Consider the following 21434-nt stretch of genomic DNA (forward strand, 5'->3'; position numbering starts at 1 on the left):
AGTAAGAGACTGACACTCCCTCACCGCTGCTAACCCACAGCGGGAGAGGTTGATGGTTTTTGACGTCGTTAAAAAAAAGGTAAGTTTAAGTAATTTTTAAGTTTATCGCAAACAGACAGACTCGGTGAAGGACTTTGATAACACTTAATAAAAACCTATTTACTGTTTAATTAAAAAGGGGCTTTATTTTTAAATATGCATAATTATCTTACGTGCTAAGGTACAGAGACAGATGACGTCACTCGGGAGAGATGTTTTGCGCAGCAGCGACCAAGGTATCATGAATATCCTTCGCGTAGGTAATCTGTAGACGTACCGTGTTCAAGTACTGGGGGTAGCTTAAACTTGACTCCTGAAATATATAAAAAAATATTTAGCTTAGAAAAGAATCTTAAGTTCCGAGTACTTAAAGCAAAAGTTTGTAAAATGGAAATGGGCTAACGGAGCACATGACATTGAGGGATTTTCTTCTGTAAACTTAATTAATTTTTAACCTTGGCATTTTTGCAAAGGCCCAGTAACGTAGTAGTTGCAACGCCATCTATAATTTTCTTGAAAACTTTTTTTTTATTCTCAAAAAGAAAACCTCCCATTAGAAAATTGTTGCGTGCGAGTTAAAAGTTTTATTTTTAAGAATCACCATTGCTTGCAGCTAAAGACCTACCACCCTTTGAAAAGCAATAAAATAAATTGATTGTCAAAGTCATCACTTCAGTGATGATATCCTCCTATACGTTTCCGTCGACGGCGATCATAGTTCAGCGATGTGGCTCCTCTAATTAGGTACAAAATATAGAAACTCTAATGACATGCGAGAAAGACAGAAGTTCATAAAAATGTATGGGCCAACTTTTGCCCTGTTTTTCTCGAGCCTTACAGATCCATCTATACATATATTATAAAGTTGAAGAGTTTGTTTTAACGCGCTAGTCTCAGGAAGTACTGGTCCGAAAAATTATTTCAGTGTTAGATAGCCCATTTATCGAGGAAGTCTATAGGCTACTTTTTATATGGGTTCGTGCAGAGGTTCCCACGGGATGCGGGTGAAACAGCTGGCAGAAGCTAGTATTGTTATAGTTACATGAAATTATATAAAATTGGAAAGTCAAGAGTTCTGTTCTGCTACTTACCGCGGTTGCGGGTCCAGTGTCGAGCCTCGACGGCATGACAGTTAGAGGGAGGTAGTGAGCTGCCGACTGAGCCTGTTGGATGCACGAGATAGCTGTTCGCTGGAACATGGAGAAAGAAAAATATATTACATAAGCCCCGACAGATATAATGGTTTGTGATGTTTTACCTAAGCTAAGAGCAGATATAACTGAGATATGTGTTTGCGGTATAGGTACCTCAAAGTATTTTTTGAAAGGGAGAATGTCCTTGTGTAGCTCCCAAAAGTGGTAAACACCCTCCATTTTCTCTTTCTCGGTTTTATTTTTAATTGCAGTTAATAATGGGCTATTAAAAAAATCTCTACTTCTTCTTGACCTATTTTCAATTTTACTTGGGGTCGGTAATAATGTTTTCCTTTTCAATTTCTCCCTGTTTTTTATGCTAACATTCACTTGATTTCTATGCACCAGTAAAGTTAATCAAAGAACACAGACTATTATACTGTGGTAAAATATACAATGTAGTGAAGCAGAACTATAATAATCTATACAGCAAATGTTATGGTTGTTATTGTTTACGAAAAACTGAAAACAGTATTGACCTAGGTTACAATAACACCGTGCTGCTAATTACTTACACAAAGATCTAAGAATGGATAAGTTAACATACGATAAGACAACATATATGTTTGTATATGTATATACATTTATATATTTTACATGGACAGTGAGTGATAATAGGAATGTTTACTTTGTTTTATGATCGTATGATCTATCACATGTATCCTAAGCTTGTATGAAAATTACCACAACTTTGATTATAATCTAAGGACCACAAGAACTGTGGGCTTGTAATGGCTTGAAGGTTTGTGAATTGAACTACTTAATTTTATTTATTAAACAACTAACTTCAGTGATTTTTTAAAGAGGTCTAGGTATTCCTTCGCTGGCAGAAATCTTGAAACGTAAAAGAAAGACAGCTCCTATTGCGACTTTCAAAACTTACCTACCTAAGAAACAACGAAAACATTTGTCTTTTACCTATTTAGCAATGTTGATAAATAAGATAAGCGTGTTAGTAACGTGGGTGGTCCACAACGCAAGAGAAGCATGCTTGCCCCTGAGTTGCTGATAACAAATGCATTTACCATAACTTATCACAATACATTACTTAGGTCTAGAATAACAAATTCTTTGAGAGAAATGTTCTTACTTATGTATTTCATTATAATGTGATACAAAAACATGCTTTTTTTATAAATAGACAAACCCCATACACATACCCATGCTTTTTTTTTAGATAATAATGGGCTCTTAACTAACTTATTTTAATAGGGTTTATCTCACTATCTCCCAAGAATCTTCAAGGTTTTGGTTTGCATACCAACAAAATTTACAGTTAAAATAACTTCATGATATTTTTTTCCTTGCTAGTTTTACTATTTTTTTTCGTGGCCTTTAAAGAAATGTTTTGTATTTGAAAAGTATACATATGTATTTATCTACCCTATATATGATGGTGTTGACGTTCGCCAGGGTGTCACGCAAAGACATCACAGATAAGGATTTAATAATAATAGCGATTAGACGGTTGCCGGGTCAAGAAGTTAATTGTAGCTCATAGATACACAATATTTACTTCAACATGCACACAATGTAACGAGGGCCCTGTTCATAGATACTTGAAGAAATTTCTAGATTTTGTATCCTAGGTAGTTTTTTGATGGCTAATATTTAGGTCAGCAGTTCTTTCCCACATTAAGTCTGTGGCAAAAGTTTACCCCTGAAAAACTTGTGCCAAACAATCATTGTATGTAACCAAAGAAAACTTGGTCTTGGGCTATCTAAAAGTGTGTTCAAGAATCATTTCAAATTGTTTCATTCCAAATATACACATTTGTGGTTGCTTTCCAGTTTAAATAAACTTCACATTGAAGCAGATAATTTAAACCCTTATTGTTATATTACAAAGGTTGATTATCGCAGTAGCAGCTCAGATTTTCGTTGCTTATTTGAAGGCACCCTTGATGCTACCTCATATGACGGAGACATGCATTTGAAAGAAATCATTTCTTATTAGGAATGGATATTATAAGACATGCTGATAGTCCTGGTTGTTTTTATTTATATTTAAACTAAAAGAGACTTACCAGATGGAGTTCCATTTGATCACAAATTGAGAAGAACTCTTCCAAGTTCTTATCAAACCTTGGTACTGGGTTGTCAATGCCTTTCCTGAAAGGGGGAGATAAGAAGAAAGTATAATAAATTTGTTTTTGACCAGTGGCTATGGTTTAGTTTTCTCAAATTGAATTAGTTTTATAAGTTTATTATGGTAGGTACTGTATCCTATCCTGATATTTTTGTGTCTTTGTGCCCATCAGTCAAAAAGTTCAACAAGCACTTTGCTAGTTTGCTGTTTTATATTATATTCCGAATATAATACCAGCAGTAAAATATAATATAATTGTATGTTTTCCATGATACTTACTGAGAGTTGGAATCTATATTATGGTTCTGATGTAAAATTTGAGCCGCAGACTTTAAGGTCATCTGAAAAATAAGGTTTTATTGTGAAATCTCCAGTCAAGGCACAATAGAGGTCTACCTTTGCTACTTTTGGTTTTACGTATACTTACCGGTATGGACTCACGCAGGGAGCCCATAAGAGTCTTAACTCTCGATATATTATCCATTTTCTCTTGTTGTTGTGGTTGCTGAGGCATTGCAGGCTGCATTTGCTGTGGAGACTGCTGTTGCATTATTGTACCTGGTACTGGCATTTGAGCGCCGACATTTGGTGTCTGGCCAACGGTATTCATATGTACATGCATGTTCATTTGGTTGTGATTCATCTTGAGTGTCGTAAAGGGATTCTATTTATATTTAATTGCGATTTTATACTAATGTTTATATTCACACCACGATAGGAATCTGCAAACACAACAAATGTCACTTGTGTACTTGACGTTGACAGCTGGTGACAGTTTTGCCAAGTTCTGAAACGGCATGAAACAGTAAATTATGAAGACAGGATGGAAAGGTTATTTTTTTCATGTAGCAGTCTACCAGTGAAATCGAACTTCATCATCAAAAATATTTCAGATCCCCCAAAATACTAATTCCAAACTCTATAGGCTGAGATATTTTTTATACTCCCATTTCTGGATGGTTTTTCGACGAATCATCTTAATGACATTGACGTATTTGATTTGAGTGACATATTTTCGAAAATTGGGAGGGAAAAGGAAAAGTTTGTTATTGTTGTAAAGTTTAAATTAATTATTTTGTTTCGTGTAAATATTATCGATTAAAAATAAAGTGATATGATTTCTTGTTTCCATTAACAATTCCATATGAAATCTTTCAAGATCCATAACGCAACGGAATTATGGCAGGTAAGTTCTACAATAAATAATCAGTTATAATAAAATTATATGTTACCTAAGTACTTAATTACTTCCTTAAAGTGTAATGGAACTATATTGTCCACAAAACTACAGTTTTCATTGTGTATATTTCCAGCGGGAAACCAGTCTTCCTTCAGTGGCATCTTTCAGTCAGAGTCTAGACAGCATTTTGGGTACCGATGGATTCCAGCTAGGCAGCATGACAGAATTGCTAGGATTGCCGGGCTCTGGGAAAACACAACTATGGTATGCTTATATTTTCATTAGAGAAACATAATTTTGGCTGTACTACTTTGTTACTCTACTAGGTATTATTGTATAATTAATACCAGAAAAAGCGATTAAGTATTAGTTTTTCACATGGGATTATTTTTTCTACTTTTTCTACCTTAGGTAGACAGGAATGTGTGTGGGAATAGACCTGGCAGTTTTTGAACTACACACATTCCAGTCTACCTACACAGGTGAATGTAGCGTGTATAGCATAAGGAGAGTAACTTAGTGTTTTCTTTACCAAACTTATGTCAACGTATGTAACTTACCAAAATAATCCTGCGCAGGCATACCTGCACTGGTGAATCTCTCCATAGCTTGTATGGCCGGCATTAAGCAAAGCTAGTTGTTAGAAAACAGCTTCAGCCAATTCTGTGATTTATGGTAAACTAGGTTTTTTGTGTATATTTTGCAGTTTGCAGCTGTGTGCATCGGTGCAAATACCTAAAGACCTAGGTGGACTAGATGCTGAAGCACTTTACATAGATACTAATACTCACTTCACTTTATCTAGGTTTAGAGGTAAACTGGTCACCATGTTCATGAACTTAGCTGATTTGTTCTACCTAGTTAATTACAAAAACTTGCTTTGCTAGCTCCTAGTCTAAAGTCAAAATTATCATGGCTTATTAATGCTGCCTTTGTGCTGCAATTGCTTGTTAGTTAATACTGAAAATCATTTTAAAAATCACTATTTCTATTTTAATTTTTTTAATTAATTGATGCACCTGCCATATTATCTCTGCGTACCCTAAGGTTGACTGGAGAGAACGCCTGTGACATTAAGTCTGCCTATGTAATGAATTTTTGCATAAAGTTAAATAAATAAATATTTCAGTTGTGCTTTTTTCTGAATCTTTTTTTTTAGTCTGCTTTGGCTATACATATACTAGAGTATTGTTACTTCTAGAAAGTATATTCTATATTGTAGAGATCCTTAGTACAACCCTGCTGAAATGTCAAAGCGTACTGGGAAAGCCGCTACAAATTACAGAAGATGAAGCATTAAGCAAGCTCCACTATGTTGATGCGTTCGGTCTGGAAAAGTTCTGTGCATTCATGTACAGACTCCCTAGATTTATAGAGGAACATCCTAAGGTAAGCTATTTTCTCTATTAACCAACTTCCCATAAAGGAGGAGGTGACTGAGTTTGTATGTTTTTTATAATAGTATAACAGTCACAAGCTTCTGCATCATCACTTTTTCTCACTGAAATAAAGTGCAGTTAATTAATGCTGTTTAATGGCTTCGCTTAGTTACTTAATTATATAGGAACAATAAAACGAAGCTACAAACAATACAGTAATTACGTTAAGAGAGTTTTCACACTAGCGGATTTTGACGTGCTTGTATAATTTTGTTAAGCGCATGGAATAACTAGATTCCGTTCGGCTAAAAATCGGTCGCGCAGGTCCAAGCATCATCTTTTCAAACTGTGGTTATAATTTTTTTGCAATAACGGCTGAACGATATGCTCTCTCGAAAAAGCTGGGCGGAAAATTCTCTAGCGTGAAAGAGATGTAAGTCTAATTTATAGAGAGACTTGCTTTTGCACTTGTAATATATGATGAATGCTTTTAAAGGTAAAACTGATAGCAATAGACTCAATAGCATATCCCTTCAAAGATGGCATCTCCACCAAGCAGAGAACAGGACTGTTATTCAGACAAATGGCTGAGCTGCAGAAAATTGCGATAGAACATCAAATTGCGGTGAGATACTTAAGTGTTTTTAATCTTGTTATTCCTATCATGTAAATTAATGCAGTTATCAAAGCAAATTACACTTAAATTCGCGTATTTAAAATTGAAAAAAAATTTGAACGGACGTAGTTAGGTACTTTCAATTTTTAAATAGGAAAAAAACAGCATGCATAAAACTCAAGCTCCACCAAGGCGGATCGGAGATTTTTTTAAGTAAGCAATATAACTTCGTTATGCAGACATCTCGTTTTCATCCATTCAGTGGTATCCCTGAGCGGAGTAATTCTATTTATTGTTTGAAAACATCTCTCCGCTTTTTGAAATCAGGGCCTTAATATCTTATACTTATGATGCATGATTTTTAATTTACTTAGGTACTAACAAACTTTACCGTATCGAGAACCTTTGCACTTACAAATCCAACATTCCAGGTGGTATTATCAAACGAGATGAGCACCCGAGTGGGTCTATCAGGCGGCGGTATTGTAGGCTCGTTAGGCGATGCGTGGGCGCACCGTTGTAATGTACGACTGTTGTTGAGTACCCCGCAAAGATGTGACGATCCTACACACAGATTGGCGTTGTTGCTGAAGAGCAATGTTGCTTGTAATGCTGTGGCTAGGTTTCAGGTAAGAATTTATATTTATTTTTTATACTACTCTGTCCATAAGCATTGTTAGTTGTAAGACTAGGTGCGTAGCTGCACTTCGGATTCTAGCCTCTCTTGTAGGTAGGGTTAATTTATTTTACCTTCTATCAGTGAAAGGATTTTTGGAATCGTTCCAGCAAATTCATGAATCGGGCTATTAATGGGTAATTTTATGTTCATTGGCATTTTGAATGCCTTTAGAGTGCTTTCTAATACATCCATATATGCGAATAAGGCAGTCTAACACTGCCAGTTACATTTCCATATATGACTAGATCTTTTCCTGTAAAACGTTTACCTAAATTGATTCTGTTGCTTATAAAATTAAATTGGAAGGCTGAGTAACAGGAAATATGAGGATGAACTCATTTACACGTGTAAAAGATACAAACTGAATTATTTTTAGTCCATAGACACAGATACGCCTAGTATCCAAACTTTTTTAGCCTAACACTATGCAGATGTTCACAATCTATCTGCAAACGCAAGTTTTTTTGCAAATAATCTTTTGAACGTTGGACTTGTAATAAATATTTATAAGAATAAGCTATCGCTTTCAATGCTAAAGTTTTAATTTATTTTCGTGTTACACGTGGAAGCATCTTGGTATTTATAGTTGCGTTCCAGCAGAGTTGAATCATGCTGCAGTGTTTTTCACTTTTTTTAGAGTAGGTAGTATAAATAGTTTATTGCCTTTAGCGTATCTCCCACATAATTGTGTAGAAAACGGAGAACCTGTATTTTACTTTTGGCACCCGACATTTACGTATCTACCGATAGGTACCTGGATTTGTCGAGATTGGAGTCAATTCGTATAATTTGCAAAGGATATTATCCCTGTGTGTTTGCTCATTGGGGAAAGCAGTCCTGTGGATAGAGTAGGTATAAGGTATTTGTGTACCTATTACAATGAAAAGATGAGATCAATCACTCCATCGCTAATGAAAGCTCACTTACCAAAAATTCCCTTGGGTAATTTACGGAGATAGCAGTATTATAGTGCTTTCGGAAAGTTTGACCCAAATATTTACTACCTACGTAATCGAAAATCAATATTTGATGTAGGCATTATCATTGATGAGAGTTTTGGAGCGCCGCCAATGTAAACAGGGCTTTCCTGGTAATGGCCAACGCACTACTTGACTGTTTGCCAAATTCGCGTCGTATGCGTATAATAACTGTGTCGAAAATATTCTAGCAAATAATGTGGTAGATACAATCCCTGGCTATGCAAGTCATTTTTTATAAGCTTACGAAAGTAGATTTTACTGTCTTCTTGATGTGTGTATTAATTATTCGGAATTTCTAAGAAAAGTTTTGATATTTTTTCAGATAACAGGAGAGGGAATAAGGGATGTGGAATAAAACACGTAAGAACATACATAGTAGTTTAATTAATTATTAAATGTAAATATGTGTATATTGTAAACGAAACTACAGCACCAATAAATATCTCATTTTTCACAAAAATATCAAGCTTTAATTTCTATAACATCTCAACAGTTATACAATGTATAGGCAGTATTAAGTAGTAATGGAACTTTACGGAACTGTATCCAGTAGGATTTCATCGCGAAGTATTATGCGTTCACTTTGTTACGACACTAGAGTGAGTAACACGCGTTTGTAGTCGCCTTTCGTATCGTCCTGCAAATCATTACATTGTACTTTGTAACGTTAGCTCAGTTTATACAAAACAGCATGCCAAGCCATACAGTTACTTGTATAAAAAATAATAACTTTAATAAAAAAATATAATTCATTCTGCAGGATTAAGCACAAAGTGTGACTAGCACATTTCCGAAGTCACTCGATAGGTCATCCTGGAAAGAATATTTAGATAAATCTACCGCTTGCACAGTTTGCTAAAATACAAAAGAAACTGGCCCATTACTTATGATTGTAGTTTCACGTTATTCGAAAGTGTATCACAAAATATCTTACGAAGATATCTATAAATAATAAAATAAATGTCTTTAAAATGCAACGAGGTTTATTGTACTCGGTCGATAATATGCTGACACGCGTGTCGTGATTAGAATAAAACTTCACACTGCAGCATTGTCACACATATGGCGCTCGTAATACTGAGTGTTATATGTAAGCATTGGTGAGGCTTTAGTAACACATTGTCGACAGGAGTTCACCGAGCGGACCTCCTAAGTCCTCCTGAAAAATTGTAACATCTACTTGTAAAACTAGGTCAAAGGGACACGCACAGGCGGACGTGTTCCGCTACCCTCATGCATAACACGACACGAAGCGGTTAGCTACAGTGCAAAGAATTACATGACAGTGAGTAAGGCTAATAGGAAGCAAAATATACAGATCTTTTTAAGTGTATACCCGTCGCGGATAACCTAAAGACGTGGCACACTGAAGACGAAACTGGCCGTTAGTGGAGATGGCAATGTGACCTTAAGTGTTGTTGAGAGTGCCGGTCGGTAAAGTCCTCAGTGTACCGTAACCCTAACAGATCACTTAGTAACCTAACAAAATTGACACAGACAAACTTATACAGAACTAGGTGGTAATCGCAGTCTGGAGACACCTTGAGAGGCCACATTCTCAATCTATTCAACAAGAGTCAACAGAGCCTTCTTGTAATCTCCGGAAGTGTCATCCTGTAATCAAAATGGGCCACTATTCTAAACGTCTGTCATTCCTCAGACACATTCAAATTCATTTTAACACGTTTGTAATGAAAACATTGTTAGCAGAAACATAAACACAAATCGAAAACAAAACTCACAAATAAAAAAACAATGTGTTGTTTAACTGATCGTCTTTGAAATAAATAGAATAAATAGATCTGTATAGTCTGGTTATAATAATGATGTTTTTTTAGTTATTAATGGAACACACATTCTATAATAGTATCGAGATGATTTCTAGTGGCTCTACGCGTTATTCACCCCACATGCGCGTTGAGAAGTATTCAGTTATTAAAGCTTAGACGTGTCGGAATTTACTTCACAATTCATAATGTATGGGTCAGTTTCTTAAAGTATAGAATACCACAAAAATATCATGCTATTAGTTTGAATATATAATTTTTATAATACAAATTATGGCCATGGTTATGTTAGTGATTGTTACAGTTGCTTTTCACGGGGTGGAGTAGATGTTATATGATTTAATGATTAGCAACATTAATTTATGAGTGGTTAATATTAATATGGATTTTCTAATATCGAATAAACATTTGTTAGATGGAAAAATGTTATATGGGGATATATACGTAGAGAAACAAAATTGAAGCCACTAAATCATCAAACAAAAATTTAAATAATGAAAGTAAATTAACATTGACTCTAAATTTCACGACAGCAAAATATCTCAGAGCATCCTGTTCAATTGACTAGTGTTAATAGCCATGTCTGATTTCGAGGTCATATGTCTTAAAAAGAGATCTCCAAAAAGACATTAATTGAAGTCAATTGAAGAGGATAAATGTGGTGAACAAACCATAAAAATCCCAAATGATTTGATGCGTTTAAGTAATTCCCAAAATGTAAGCGGATTTGAAGGAATAACTTACGGCAATCCAGCTCTCCAAGGACTTTCCGTATTTGTCAAGGAAAGCTTGCTTGATGTCACCGAGGTCGATTTCTGAACGGCTGACGATGATTCTGATGAGGGTCTTGTCGTTGGTTCCCAGTCCCTTCATGGAGTAGTACAGGCGTTCGGCAAAGAAGCCTACCTTGCTCTTAACGCACTTGACTAGAAAATAATAACGATGGAGTCGGATTAATATGGCAGCAAACTTTGACCTAATCATTCCACAAAATTGGCAATCGGAAGACCCTTAAGACATTTTTTTTCTTAAATGTAAGTCGTAAGGGGCCAAAGAACGGTACCTAGAGATTGCATATCAATAACAGTGTCAATTTCGGAATGTACTACATTGTCAGTAATACGGGTAATTCCGCTGTACCAACAAAAAGTTGACTGACTGAGCAAGGTTACATCACTCACTTCCTCTTACATGACCTTGCCTGTTGTTTAGAGGTGAGTAATTGAATCTTTTGCTAGTTTTTTCGTGTACGATTTTTGCGGTTATATTGTACTTGTTTCATGTATTTTATTTAAGTAGGGAGTTAGGGAGGTTATCAGCTGTGTTCGTGACAAACTTACCGATAGCAAGCATGCCTTTCTCGATGCTTCCAGAGAATTCTTTCTTGATGGTCTCCTCGATGTCCTTGCCGGTCATCTGCTCGTATTCAGCGAAGATCTGGAACGTATCAGACAATTAGACGATTGCGTCAAATGAATCTTGACTAATTTATGTGTTTGCAGTCTGCAGCCTCAATTGAACCGTGCTATCTAGATTTATGACTATGAGTCATGAAAAACTTTTTGTGCCTATTCCGAACACTGATGGTTATGCACAGATATCATGGCTAAAAACATGTTGCTATACAACGTTGATCTTTTGGTTTAGGCATCGTCAACTAAAACGGGTTTACTCTTGGCATTTCGGCGACGCTCGCCGTAAAAATAAAAGCTTACCTACACCATAAGTAGCTATGGAATACTCGTGTCACCTTGATAAATATTTTTAGCTGCTCTGTTCAAACAACTAGATACACGTGCAGAGAAATTAAAAATTATCATTTTTGTAAAAATTTACAAACTGTAACATCTGCTAGTCTGGCACACCACATGCTTGAATAATGCATTTATAACAAACCTGTGTGATGCAAATCAACTTTTTTGTAAAATTAGCATTTCAATTGCACTTAATGAGGCGAGAGACAGAATTTAGAATTGCAATATTCATTTTTCAAGCGTTTCTAAACGTAGTAAATTAGCACGAATCAATTTTTGGAGATACATATGCATACACTGTCACGATTCGAGAGTGATTTCCGTGAAACTCATGAATTTTCGCTCTAGCCGTTAGACGAAGAAAACTTAGAGGTTATGAGCTTAGTATCTGAAAATAAATCTATTATTTACCTGTCTAAGTTGCTGGTAAGAGCGTGTGATAAGGATGGAGTTGAAGACAGACTCGTCAGTGCCCCACTGTCCCTCGCCGGCAGACGCGAGAGCCTCAGCATCAGCCTTCGCCGCTCCCTCATCGATGCCCTGGTTCTCATCACGGTTGGCCATGCAGAGTGACACGCACAGCCTCTTGAAGTGGCCAGATGTGTCGCCCTTGAGGTCAGACTCCAAGCTCTTGTTGTACACTGTTGAAGGGAAATATAGTTGTTTTACTGTCCCTAAATAGGTGGCAAAGGTCGAACAACTTCAAGTCACATGGTTCTCTTATGGCTTTACCACATAAAGATCTTATTTTTATAAGGAGAAACTTATCCTTATGGATCTCATGCTTAGATTTTGAGTATCTATGAAATGAGTTAAGCCATACAAATATTTTATAGAATAATACGATACAGATATTACTTAGCAGCTGGCAATTTTTGTGACAGTTAGATAATACACATGTATTTTGTATGAATACGGAAAACTACAATTAATTAGCGTAAATAACGGACATAGAAACATAGAAATTCTAAAACACAACAAAATTCATTAAATCATTATCTGAGTTCGTTATATTTCTGCCTACTAATAGCACAAATAGGTAATTAATTAAATTATGTTTGTTACATGAACATTTTCCTGTGTGTCGGTTGTTGGCACCCAGTTTAATATTCTTTGGCGAGACTGTCACGAATGCTGACGTCATATAGTATCCTTTGCGTGTCCTAGTGCCTCATGGCCAACTCCTTATAGATATTTGAAATGCAAACGAAGACGACTGTGTTTGCTTCTAACTTATTTATAGTTAAAATATACAGAGGTACACTTAAAATATTTCATTCAGTTCATGATCCATGAAAATAAAACTTGTTAAAATATCATTATCTTGAATTAAAGCCGACCTTCGTGCGGTCTCTGTAATGTCATACAGGTTTCCCTTATTACACAACAACAACTCGGTTATAACCGTTTTCTGTTATTTCATAAGATTGCATCGCTTTGAAGTTCCCTTGACGGCTATTTCCTGCGTAGTTTACAAGAGGTTGTAATTTTTTATTGCCTTGTAGTAAAAGTCGCTCTTTAATTCATAACAGATTTAAATTTCGTTAAAACTAAACTAACCGCTGACTAGGACCGCTTATCTAATGGTCTATTCAAGATAATGGAACTGCTCCCTTTATATTAGGAGGAGTAGTCCGAAATGTCAGTTGAATTAAGGTCGAAGGCATTAGGCTCGGGCTTAATTGCTTTGGCTAAAGGTGGGCTTGTGTTTTATGGGCTCATGACCCTTCAACCTTTTAGGAAAATTGAGTAGTTTTATCTAGACAAGGTCAATAAATGTTCTAGATTATATATACCCAGACTTTTGGGTCACCTCCCAATATACCTAAATTGAATGAGTACCAGTATTAACCTCGTTCTTTCGTTATTAAACTTACATTGCTCGTAGAAAGCAGAGATGGTACGGATGCCGTAGTTGGAGAGTGTGCAGAGGATCTCAATGATGGCTTCCTCATCAGTACCAAGCCCCGCGACGGCGTCATGCAGTTCCTTGGCGTAGAAGTGGGGGAGGGGAGTCATGAGCGCCACGATCACGTTCTCCAAGTTTCCGCTCAGCTCGCTCTTCAGCTCGGAGATTAAGTCCTAAAACAAAAAGAAATCTGGTTAGTTATTGCCGTTATTGTCTTATACATAGTGGCCAATAGGGTAGGTAGAGGAAATAACTGGAGTTAGTAATGCACCCAGGTATATTACAGTAATTTTAAACGATGACTCAAAACTTTAACAGTTAAATGAGGTCTCGGAAACAACTATTAGACATTCATAAATGAAACCTACATGCGCTGGCCGATTTTAAGCCCCTATCCTCCTAGTTCAAAGAACCACTACAACCAAAGAGTCCACTTGTCGATTCAATTTAAAGGACAAACAACAAAAAGTCCTGTAGGTAATCATTCAATCAGTTAGTCGGAACCGTTCACCTGCTGCCACCGGCATATCAAACTCGGTCACACGACATTGACTCGCCTCCATTTTACATGCAACATTTTATGTGCCAATGAAGCCGAGTCCAATTGGTAATCGTAAAACAATATTGATTGTTATTAGTAGCCTATGCGCCATACTACGGCACTATAGCGATCTAGATTTTATGGAATTAGTGTTATAAAGACTAGCTGTTTCGCGTGCCGGGGAAACTTCTGCCGTACCCGGACAAAATAGGTATACCGTACGTTACTCGGATATAGTCTAGTTTTTTGTCCTCCGTGGATATAAGTAGTCTAGCTTTCCAACAGTAAAAAAAATGTTCAATTCGGTTTAGTTTTTTAGGTTATTTTACTTGTAGCCTTTGCTCCGAAACAACTGAACTGATACAAACAAACAATAAAAGGTTTCTTCTTTGTTATATTATTTGTATAGAGATACACCGCTATCCCCTTTTCATGATTATTGGCTTGTAATATGGTCACGCTTGAGTCTCGTTATCAAGGTGTTGACTCAATGGTTCAGCAATTCTGAACACTGATTGGCGGTAACAACGCCAAGAAAATGAGGAAAAAGGAATTTTTGAACAATGAGTAATTGTCAGCCATTGTTTATTAGTTTTAGCTGCGTTGGCTAATCGCGTTGACGAGGCACTGCACATAACGAGGCAATCTTTATGTCAGTCATGTATAATATTGCGCCTACGTTTTGGTACACATAAACAGACTAACTGTTCTGAGATTGAGGAAGAATTTCAAGCACGAATTAGTCCTTTTGATTTCTTGGGTCTCCAAAATTAAAGGTCAATGTTTCTAGATGTCGAAGCAAAGCAATTTCGAATCTGTGAGACAATCTAGCGTTTCGTGTTCCTCGCTCGCTATAGATATATATTTGACTACTAGGTTAAAATTGACGATTTTGTAATATCTGCCTTAAAAACATGTCAATATCATGATAAAAAGTTAATGTACACATCACATGTGTAATCCATTAAATGTGGCTAAACGCGTGCATAAAGCCATTTAGTTGATTACAATTCTAGCTAGACGCCATATCACCCAGCTAAAATTATACAAAACATGACATAATAACAGATGGCAAACATACCTATATGATTAGATAGGAAAATGCAAACAAAACTGTAGATAGGAGTTATAAACATCATTCATATTGCATGTAATACTTTATCTTTCATGCACGATTCTACACTATGTATGTTACATTACAAATAACGCGTATATCAGCAAGATATTGTCGTTAAAACAAAAAAAATCTATGTATGTAGTTCTCCCAATAAACCTAATAGTAAGTTTAACGGTATATAATAACAGAACGTATTGTATCTGCGAAACTATCTAAGAAATTAAACTGTCTATGTAATTCTCTAATTGCTAGATCAGTGTCTGCAAAAAGCTGTTAACACCATTAAACCCTCGTTAAATGATTCACAATAAAAGCGAAACTAGAAATAACGATTATTGCTCTAATGTCAATGCAACTAGAATCATGATCATGAATCAACGATGACTAACAACGGAAGGCTGATGCCGAGGCCAGTCAACAGTCGAACCATTTACAAGGAGCCAGACATCAAGGCTTTCTGAGGCCTAAAATTCAAAATATAACAATGATAATTAACGTAATTACGAATGACGTAATCTATCGTGGGATAATTTGTTTATCACTTGTTTCTAGGCCCGTGTTTTTAAACGATAATGAAGAATACATAATCTATTGTAAAGTTATTCATGAGTTCTTTTATCGTGTACCAAGCGGAATTTATAATTAAATTGTTTACTTTTTCTTATTAAAAGTAGAGGGCCATTCTGTGCTGATAATATTTTAATCGAGCCTGGGTACTTATATCAAAGTATCGATGACACATAACAACTTTATCGTGAAGTCACATCACTAGACAGTGCAGAAAGGTCACTTGAAATGATGATTCGTGTGACTAATTGTACTTGTAGAAATGAGTGAAGAATAATGTTTACAAGGCACTCGTAAAATTCCTGTTACTGCAAACTCTGCGGCATTTTTACACCGCTTTCTATTTTATTCGCGTGTGTATCTAAGTAAAAGCTAAAGAACTAGCTGTAATAGTTCTACACATTTTCATGCAGATTCAAAATACCGTTGGAACCAGCTTCCTATATCAAATTTTTCGATAGATGTAGTAAACAGTATTACCGTTTCATTGATTCACCAATATATTGTCTATCTAAAATCGAATAAGATTCTGATTTACAGGCATTGATTTTATGGTCTATTGCTGCTGTTCATCAGATAAATACGTTGAACTATGATATACCTAGTAGTAGTAGTTAATCTAAGCACCGACACTATCATGATCATGAGTGAGGTCAAGACCGTGCATCATTGTAGGCCGAAAGCAGAAGTTAAAAGATGACCGAATCATATGCTAATTGACTAAAAAGGGTTTAGTTACTAAGTCTGAGTCTCTCTGCCCTCAAATAACCACTTTTGTCATAAATCTATCAATCTACATTTTAAACGACTTCCCAAAAAGGAGGCGGTTCTCGGATGTTTTTCATGATCACATTGTTTTGATGCGGTAATGCTACCTATGTGCTCGAATTTAAATGAGAACGACCTTGATCTTTGTTAGTGTTTTTTCTCAAGGCAAGCCGAAGAAACACCCGCCTCGTTTTTCTTCTAAAAACAAATATAATAGTAAAGAGTAAAGTAAATAGGTAATTTAGCTCACCTTGCCATAGTTGGTCTTGAAAGTCTCAGCGATTTCCAAACGCTGGACGATACCACGTCTGCAAAGGACATCGATGATGGCTTTCTCATCGGTGCCGATTCCTTTCATCGCCTTGCGAAGAGTCTCGGCGTCCGCAGCAGGCTCGAAGGGCTCCGCTGGGTACACCGTGGGGGTGCACTGTGGAGAGGAGTAGACGTTAATGAAGTAGAAACAGGTCCTGTATGGCTAGAAGGGATATACTGGGCTTTGACAGCAGACAAGCGCAATCTTGAGTCTTGTCGTTACAGGAGGTCCTGTACTTTCTTATTAAATTGGAGAAGTAGTCGCCCATTAATAGTACCTAGATGATCTGATGGTTACCTCAAGATGTTGAAGATCAAAAAAGTTTTCAGTTCCGGGTCCACCTACATGTCAGCTAAACTGTTCAATTGTAAACAATGACAGGTTAGACACGAAACAAAACAAATCTGCCCTTTGATTACCATCTAACAAGATGACAGGATGATGCATAGCTGAATCAGAACAATTTGGCACTACACAATCGAATTCTTAGGAACCCTCCTTTACTATTCAATGATGAGTAATTCGCTAACTTTAAACTTAGACATCATTTAAAAGATGACGATTTAACGACAAAAAAAAAAGATCATACGAGTTGTTTTTTGCTCTCGTTGTTGGTAAAGTAGAATATTTAAATGCCTTATTATATTAAGCGGTAGAATCATCGGCAATATATTATCATTGAACCGCTAAACAGACGAGAATTACGTCATTAAGTTGATATCTTTATATACTTATGGAGATTTCCTCCCCGCAGCCAAGTGTGGCCTTGGCACGGTTAGCTTAGTCATGGGGCGGATAGGGCGTGATTTCTCCGCTCCCCTTACCATAAAAATCTATAGACATTATAACTATGTAGATATAGATATCAAATTGATTACTTTAGTAGGTAGTTTTGGGGAGAGGGTACCCTACAGATGAAAGTTTCGTTTCAGTCCATTTATTTTGTATTCGAATACTCTCATAAAACACAAATATTGGTGCTTATGATACATTTTCCTGGCTAAAAATTATCGTAACACGAATTATTTTTGCACCTTGTGCCTATTGGTAGCCTCGCTAAGTATGACATCATCCCGTGAGAAATCTATAGAATTATATCCATGTAGGTAGTCAAGTAGGTGGATAACTTACCTTGTAAGGGTAGTACTGTTGTCCACTCATGTTGATTAGTTTCCTGGAGAACAGAAAATAATGTTAAACAGTTGCTTTCACGTAGGTATGCGCTAAAAATAAAACAATTTGCTATCAACGCGGGCCGGCATTTAGCGATTAACAAACATTGCAGCGGCACGACGCCGCCTGCCGGCAAATATCGACCTACACTTTGAATTACTGCAATAAATACTTATTCTTCCACATTAAACTGTTGCTACAAAGCTTTCTAACACTATTTTAAAGCGGGATAGTAGGTAAATGCAGTAAAATAGTACGTACTTTGTTCAGCGACACACCCAAATCACTACAGACCGAATTCCGAAATACGCTCGACTCGAATGAAACTCGGTGAGGTCGGTCGAAGCTGTTTTTGTTCGCCCTCTCGCCTCTCGCTCCGTTCAGAGATTACAAACCTTTGGCTGTACTATGGTCCGTTTTGGAATACAAATATAAAACCACGGTTCCATGTGTACCTACCTGCGTTGGTAAATAGAAGGATATCTCTTGAAAATAAAAATATAAGATTATGGGTATGAGTTATCTGTAAACATAAGCTTTATCAAATTATTTATCGGATACCTACCTAAGTATCAAAACTTCGTAGATTTCATTCGTTACGATAAGCGCTCTGCTGGATACTAAAAACGGATGTTGTTCCGATTTTTATCACATAGGTTCCCATAATTCCGAAACGCTCGTTTCTTAGGCCTTGAACATGAACCTACCCCCATTAGCCTTACAGGAACATGTTTTTTAGTTTTCAGATTAGGATTTTCTTTTTGTCTACTTTTTATGTCTAGTTTCTTTACTAAAATGTACCACTTATAATAATTAGTTTAGTCCAAATCAATACCAAGCGTGTTATATTGTTAGTCTTCAAAACTGATTCATTTAATATTTCCTATCTAATCGATCACAGTTTCACAGTGACAAGGCATGCGTCGCATGTAAGAAAATGTAATCCAATTTTCAGTTATATGATAAATAGTAACTTTATAATAATTCCAAATGTAGTTTTTTCCAGTGTTCCCCATTTGTAAGCACCCCTGGGCCACGTAAGTTATTCGCTAGCGATGACATCACCGTCCGCGTCGGCTAGCCGCGCCACCGCGGCCGACCGCCGTGTTACCGGCGCGGCGGGACTCCGGCTTTCTGCAGAACCTCTATCGTGAAACTAACCACATTACCTCACTATTAGAATGCTTTAATTTCATTATAGAACAGCTAAATAAGCCTTTAGATTCTTCTTCTTATTTATTTTTTCTTAATTCATTAGGAATAGATAGCTGTGCAATCTTTTTTTCTTTACCATAGACAGGTAGAATTTTACGGTCTTCCCGCTCGAACTTGTATGAGAAAATTACTGCCGAGCTCCCGAGCTTAAAATCACGTTGAGTTGATTATGCGTTTTATTTAGTTGTAGGTATGTATTTGTGTAGGAAATTACGTGCATAGGTTAATGATCTCATTGACGGTGTAAACAGTCTAGGCGTGTCTGTTACTTGAAGTAAAAGTTATTCCTTAGACTAGGCTTAGCATGTTGTAATACCTAGATATTTAGCTGCAGGTAAAATAGGTTATTAAATAAAATAAACAGGTTTATTTTTGTCTGGATATATCTTTCTCTTTATAAATGGATTTTCCGTAGGGCTTTGACAGTGCTATCCTGTTAATTAAGTGATATACTCGAAGGTAATAAATTATTTTTGTCTGGACGGCCGGTAGACTCAATAATAAAATTAATTGGTACATGATTTTGCTAATTAAGTGAAAAGAGACATGGTTTTCCTGCATAAAATAATTATTAACTTTTTTAATGCATAAAGTGTAAGATAATGCTAAATGTAGGACATCACTATCCTCATCAAACCACAGACGAGAAGGATAAATTTAATAATTTTCCATTAACTTATTTATTCGTTTTATTCCCTATTATTAGATATTAGATGTACCTATCCTTTAGGTTGGAAAGTGCTGATATGAAGGTGCATTATTATTAATTTCTTTTTATAGTTGTGTAATTGACAGAACAATGAACCTTTGGAAATCTCAGACATTTAACAAAATCATAATAGGATACCTATCTGTCTATTCTCGTAAAAACACGCTATTAGTACGTTACTCATGCAAAATCGCTAATTGTGCAACTGCACATTTTGTATCTAAACCGTGTAAATAAGTACTTAGTAAATAGGTACCATAGGTTTCTGCCTATTATGTCTAACAGGCAGTTTCCGCATCGAACTTCTGTATCATTAAACGATCAGTCATAACTACGAAAATAAACCCAATGATCACCCTGATATTGTACCTAATTATTTATGAGACATAATATAACAACGTCATTAACAATTAAGTATTCCGTTGAGACTCTGTGACGTCACAGTCCTTATTCACGATCTTAGATCACCACTCAATGGTGGGACAGATAAATAATCTGATTCATTCTCTGACGTGAAAATAAACTACGAGTGGAAGCAGTTTACGTTATGGTACAGTTTAACGTTTCTTTACGAGTTGCGTAAACGAACCGCGGTTTCAATGGTAAAGTAGTTTATTTAGCCTTCCTTGAATTGGTTTGTTGAAAGGTTTTTCCGTTGGCTTCGGATTTTTATTATGAACTTAAAATGGAAGTTTTGCGGTATTATTATTTTGGATTAAAAATAAACGTTATAAAAGAGTTATTAGTCGCCATCACTAACTCACACGGCTAAACTGATCAAGATGAAAATTATTTAGCACAAAGATTCCTCAGGATGTGGCTGGTTAATAACTAGTGGGTACTTAGCTAAATAAAACACATTTTTTTCCTTTCCATGAATCAATGAGGAGAGAACTAAAAACAACCATCTATACCTGCAGTTATTACATTCAATAAGCATACAAAACATAAGATATTCCTGCTTAATAACTGTCTCATAATCTTACGATCTGCGGTAAACAATCTTGGCACTATCAGAGCATATTTCATGAGAAAGCCAGCGCGTGATAATCGCTTTATTAGAAAGCAACTACTTAAGTGTTCTTGAAATTTTCAGTCTTATTAGCATTCTGTCATACATAAGCAAATAAGCTATTACTCATACATGAATATTCTGATGACTAGATTCTGCTAACGGCGATACCCACTTGACTGCCTACCTACGTATCTTTCTGTCAGAGGCATTCCTTAAGTCAGTTAGTCAAGTAGTTCTTTGGTGGTTTTCCCTGATAAATTAATAGCCTACAAAAATGTTTCCTCTTTATTATTTTAGTGTATATTAGTACCTACAGATTATAGATTTCAGTAGAATCTCCGTTATTTCCTTGGGTACACTGAATGACCTAAGAAAATTCGGGATTGATTTTTAATTAACTATTGACTGCCT

The 21434-nt window shown here is 36.1% G+C and overlaps 3 protein-coding genes across 8 annotated transcripts in view; 1 reads left to right on the forward strand and 2 right to left on the reverse strand.

Annotated features, from left to right (window-relative positions):
* Nucleotides 1-172: 172 nt before the first annotated feature.
* Nucleotides 173-4074, reverse strand: LOC110377203 (mediator of RNA polymerase II transcription subunit 29). Its single transcript, XM_064040823.1, has 5 exons — nucleotides 3749-4074; nucleotides 3601-3662; nucleotides 3260-3344; nucleotides 1131-1229; nucleotides 173-352 (listed from the first exon to the last, which is right to left on the reverse strand). The coding sequence occupies exons 1-5, from the start codon at nucleotides 3962-3964 to the stop codon at nucleotides 239-241; spliced, it is 576 nt and encodes a 191-aa protein (XP_063896893.1). The 5' UTR covers nucleotides 3965-4074; the 3' UTR covers nucleotides 173-238.
* A 247-nt stretch (nucleotides 4075-4321) lies between these two features.
* On the forward strand, nucleotides 4322-9308 carry LOC110377231 (DNA repair protein RAD51 homolog 3). Its single transcript, XM_021336025.3, has 7 exons — nucleotides 4322-4507; nucleotides 4635-4765; nucleotides 5208-5314; nucleotides 5724-5890; nucleotides 6377-6505; nucleotides 6928-7125; nucleotides 8478-9308. Exons 1-7 carry the CDS (start codon nucleotides 4466-4468, stop codon nucleotides 8508-8510), a joined length of 807 nt encoding a protein of 268 aa, XP_021191700.3. The 5' UTR covers nucleotides 4322-4465; the 3' UTR covers nucleotides 8511-9308.
* Nucleotides 8520-21434, reverse strand: part of LOC110377229 (annexin B9) — a 367919-nt gene continuing 355004 nt past the window's right edge. Inside the window, exons 1-8 of one of the 6 annotated variants that reach the window (XM_021336024.3) lie at nucleotides 18346-18464; nucleotides 18043-18085; nucleotides 16849-17025; nucleotides 13574-13778; nucleotides 12108-12337; nucleotides 11283-11379; nucleotides 10687-10868; nucleotides 8520-8792 (exon numbers count right to left, since the gene is read on the reverse strand). In XM_021336024.3, coding sequence (XP_021191699.1) covers nucleotides 8742-8792; nucleotides 10687-10868; nucleotides 11283-11379; nucleotides 12108-12337; nucleotides 13574-13778; nucleotides 16849-17025; nucleotides 18043-18072 — 972 coding nt within the window. In that variant the 5' untranslated portion in view covers nucleotides 18073-18085; nucleotides 18346-18464 and the 3' untranslated portion in view covers nucleotides 8520-8741. Of the gene's footprint in view, nucleotides 9770-10686; nucleotides 10869-11282; nucleotides 11380-12107; nucleotides 12338-13573; nucleotides 13779-16848; nucleotides 17026-18042; nucleotides 18086-18345; nucleotides 18465-21434 lie in introns of those variants that run through there. The other 5 variants (XM_021336023.3, XM_064040814.1, XM_021336021.3 and 2 more) reach the window with 5 other exon arrangements.

The sequence above is a fragment of the Helicoverpa armigera genome, chromosome 23 (genome assembly GCF_030705265.1).
Source record: "Helicoverpa armigera isolate CAAS_96S chromosome 23, ASM3070526v1, whole genome shotgun sequence".
Taxonomy (NCBI): domain Eukaryota; kingdom Metazoa; phylum Arthropoda; class Insecta; order Lepidoptera; family Noctuidae; genus Helicoverpa; species Helicoverpa armigera.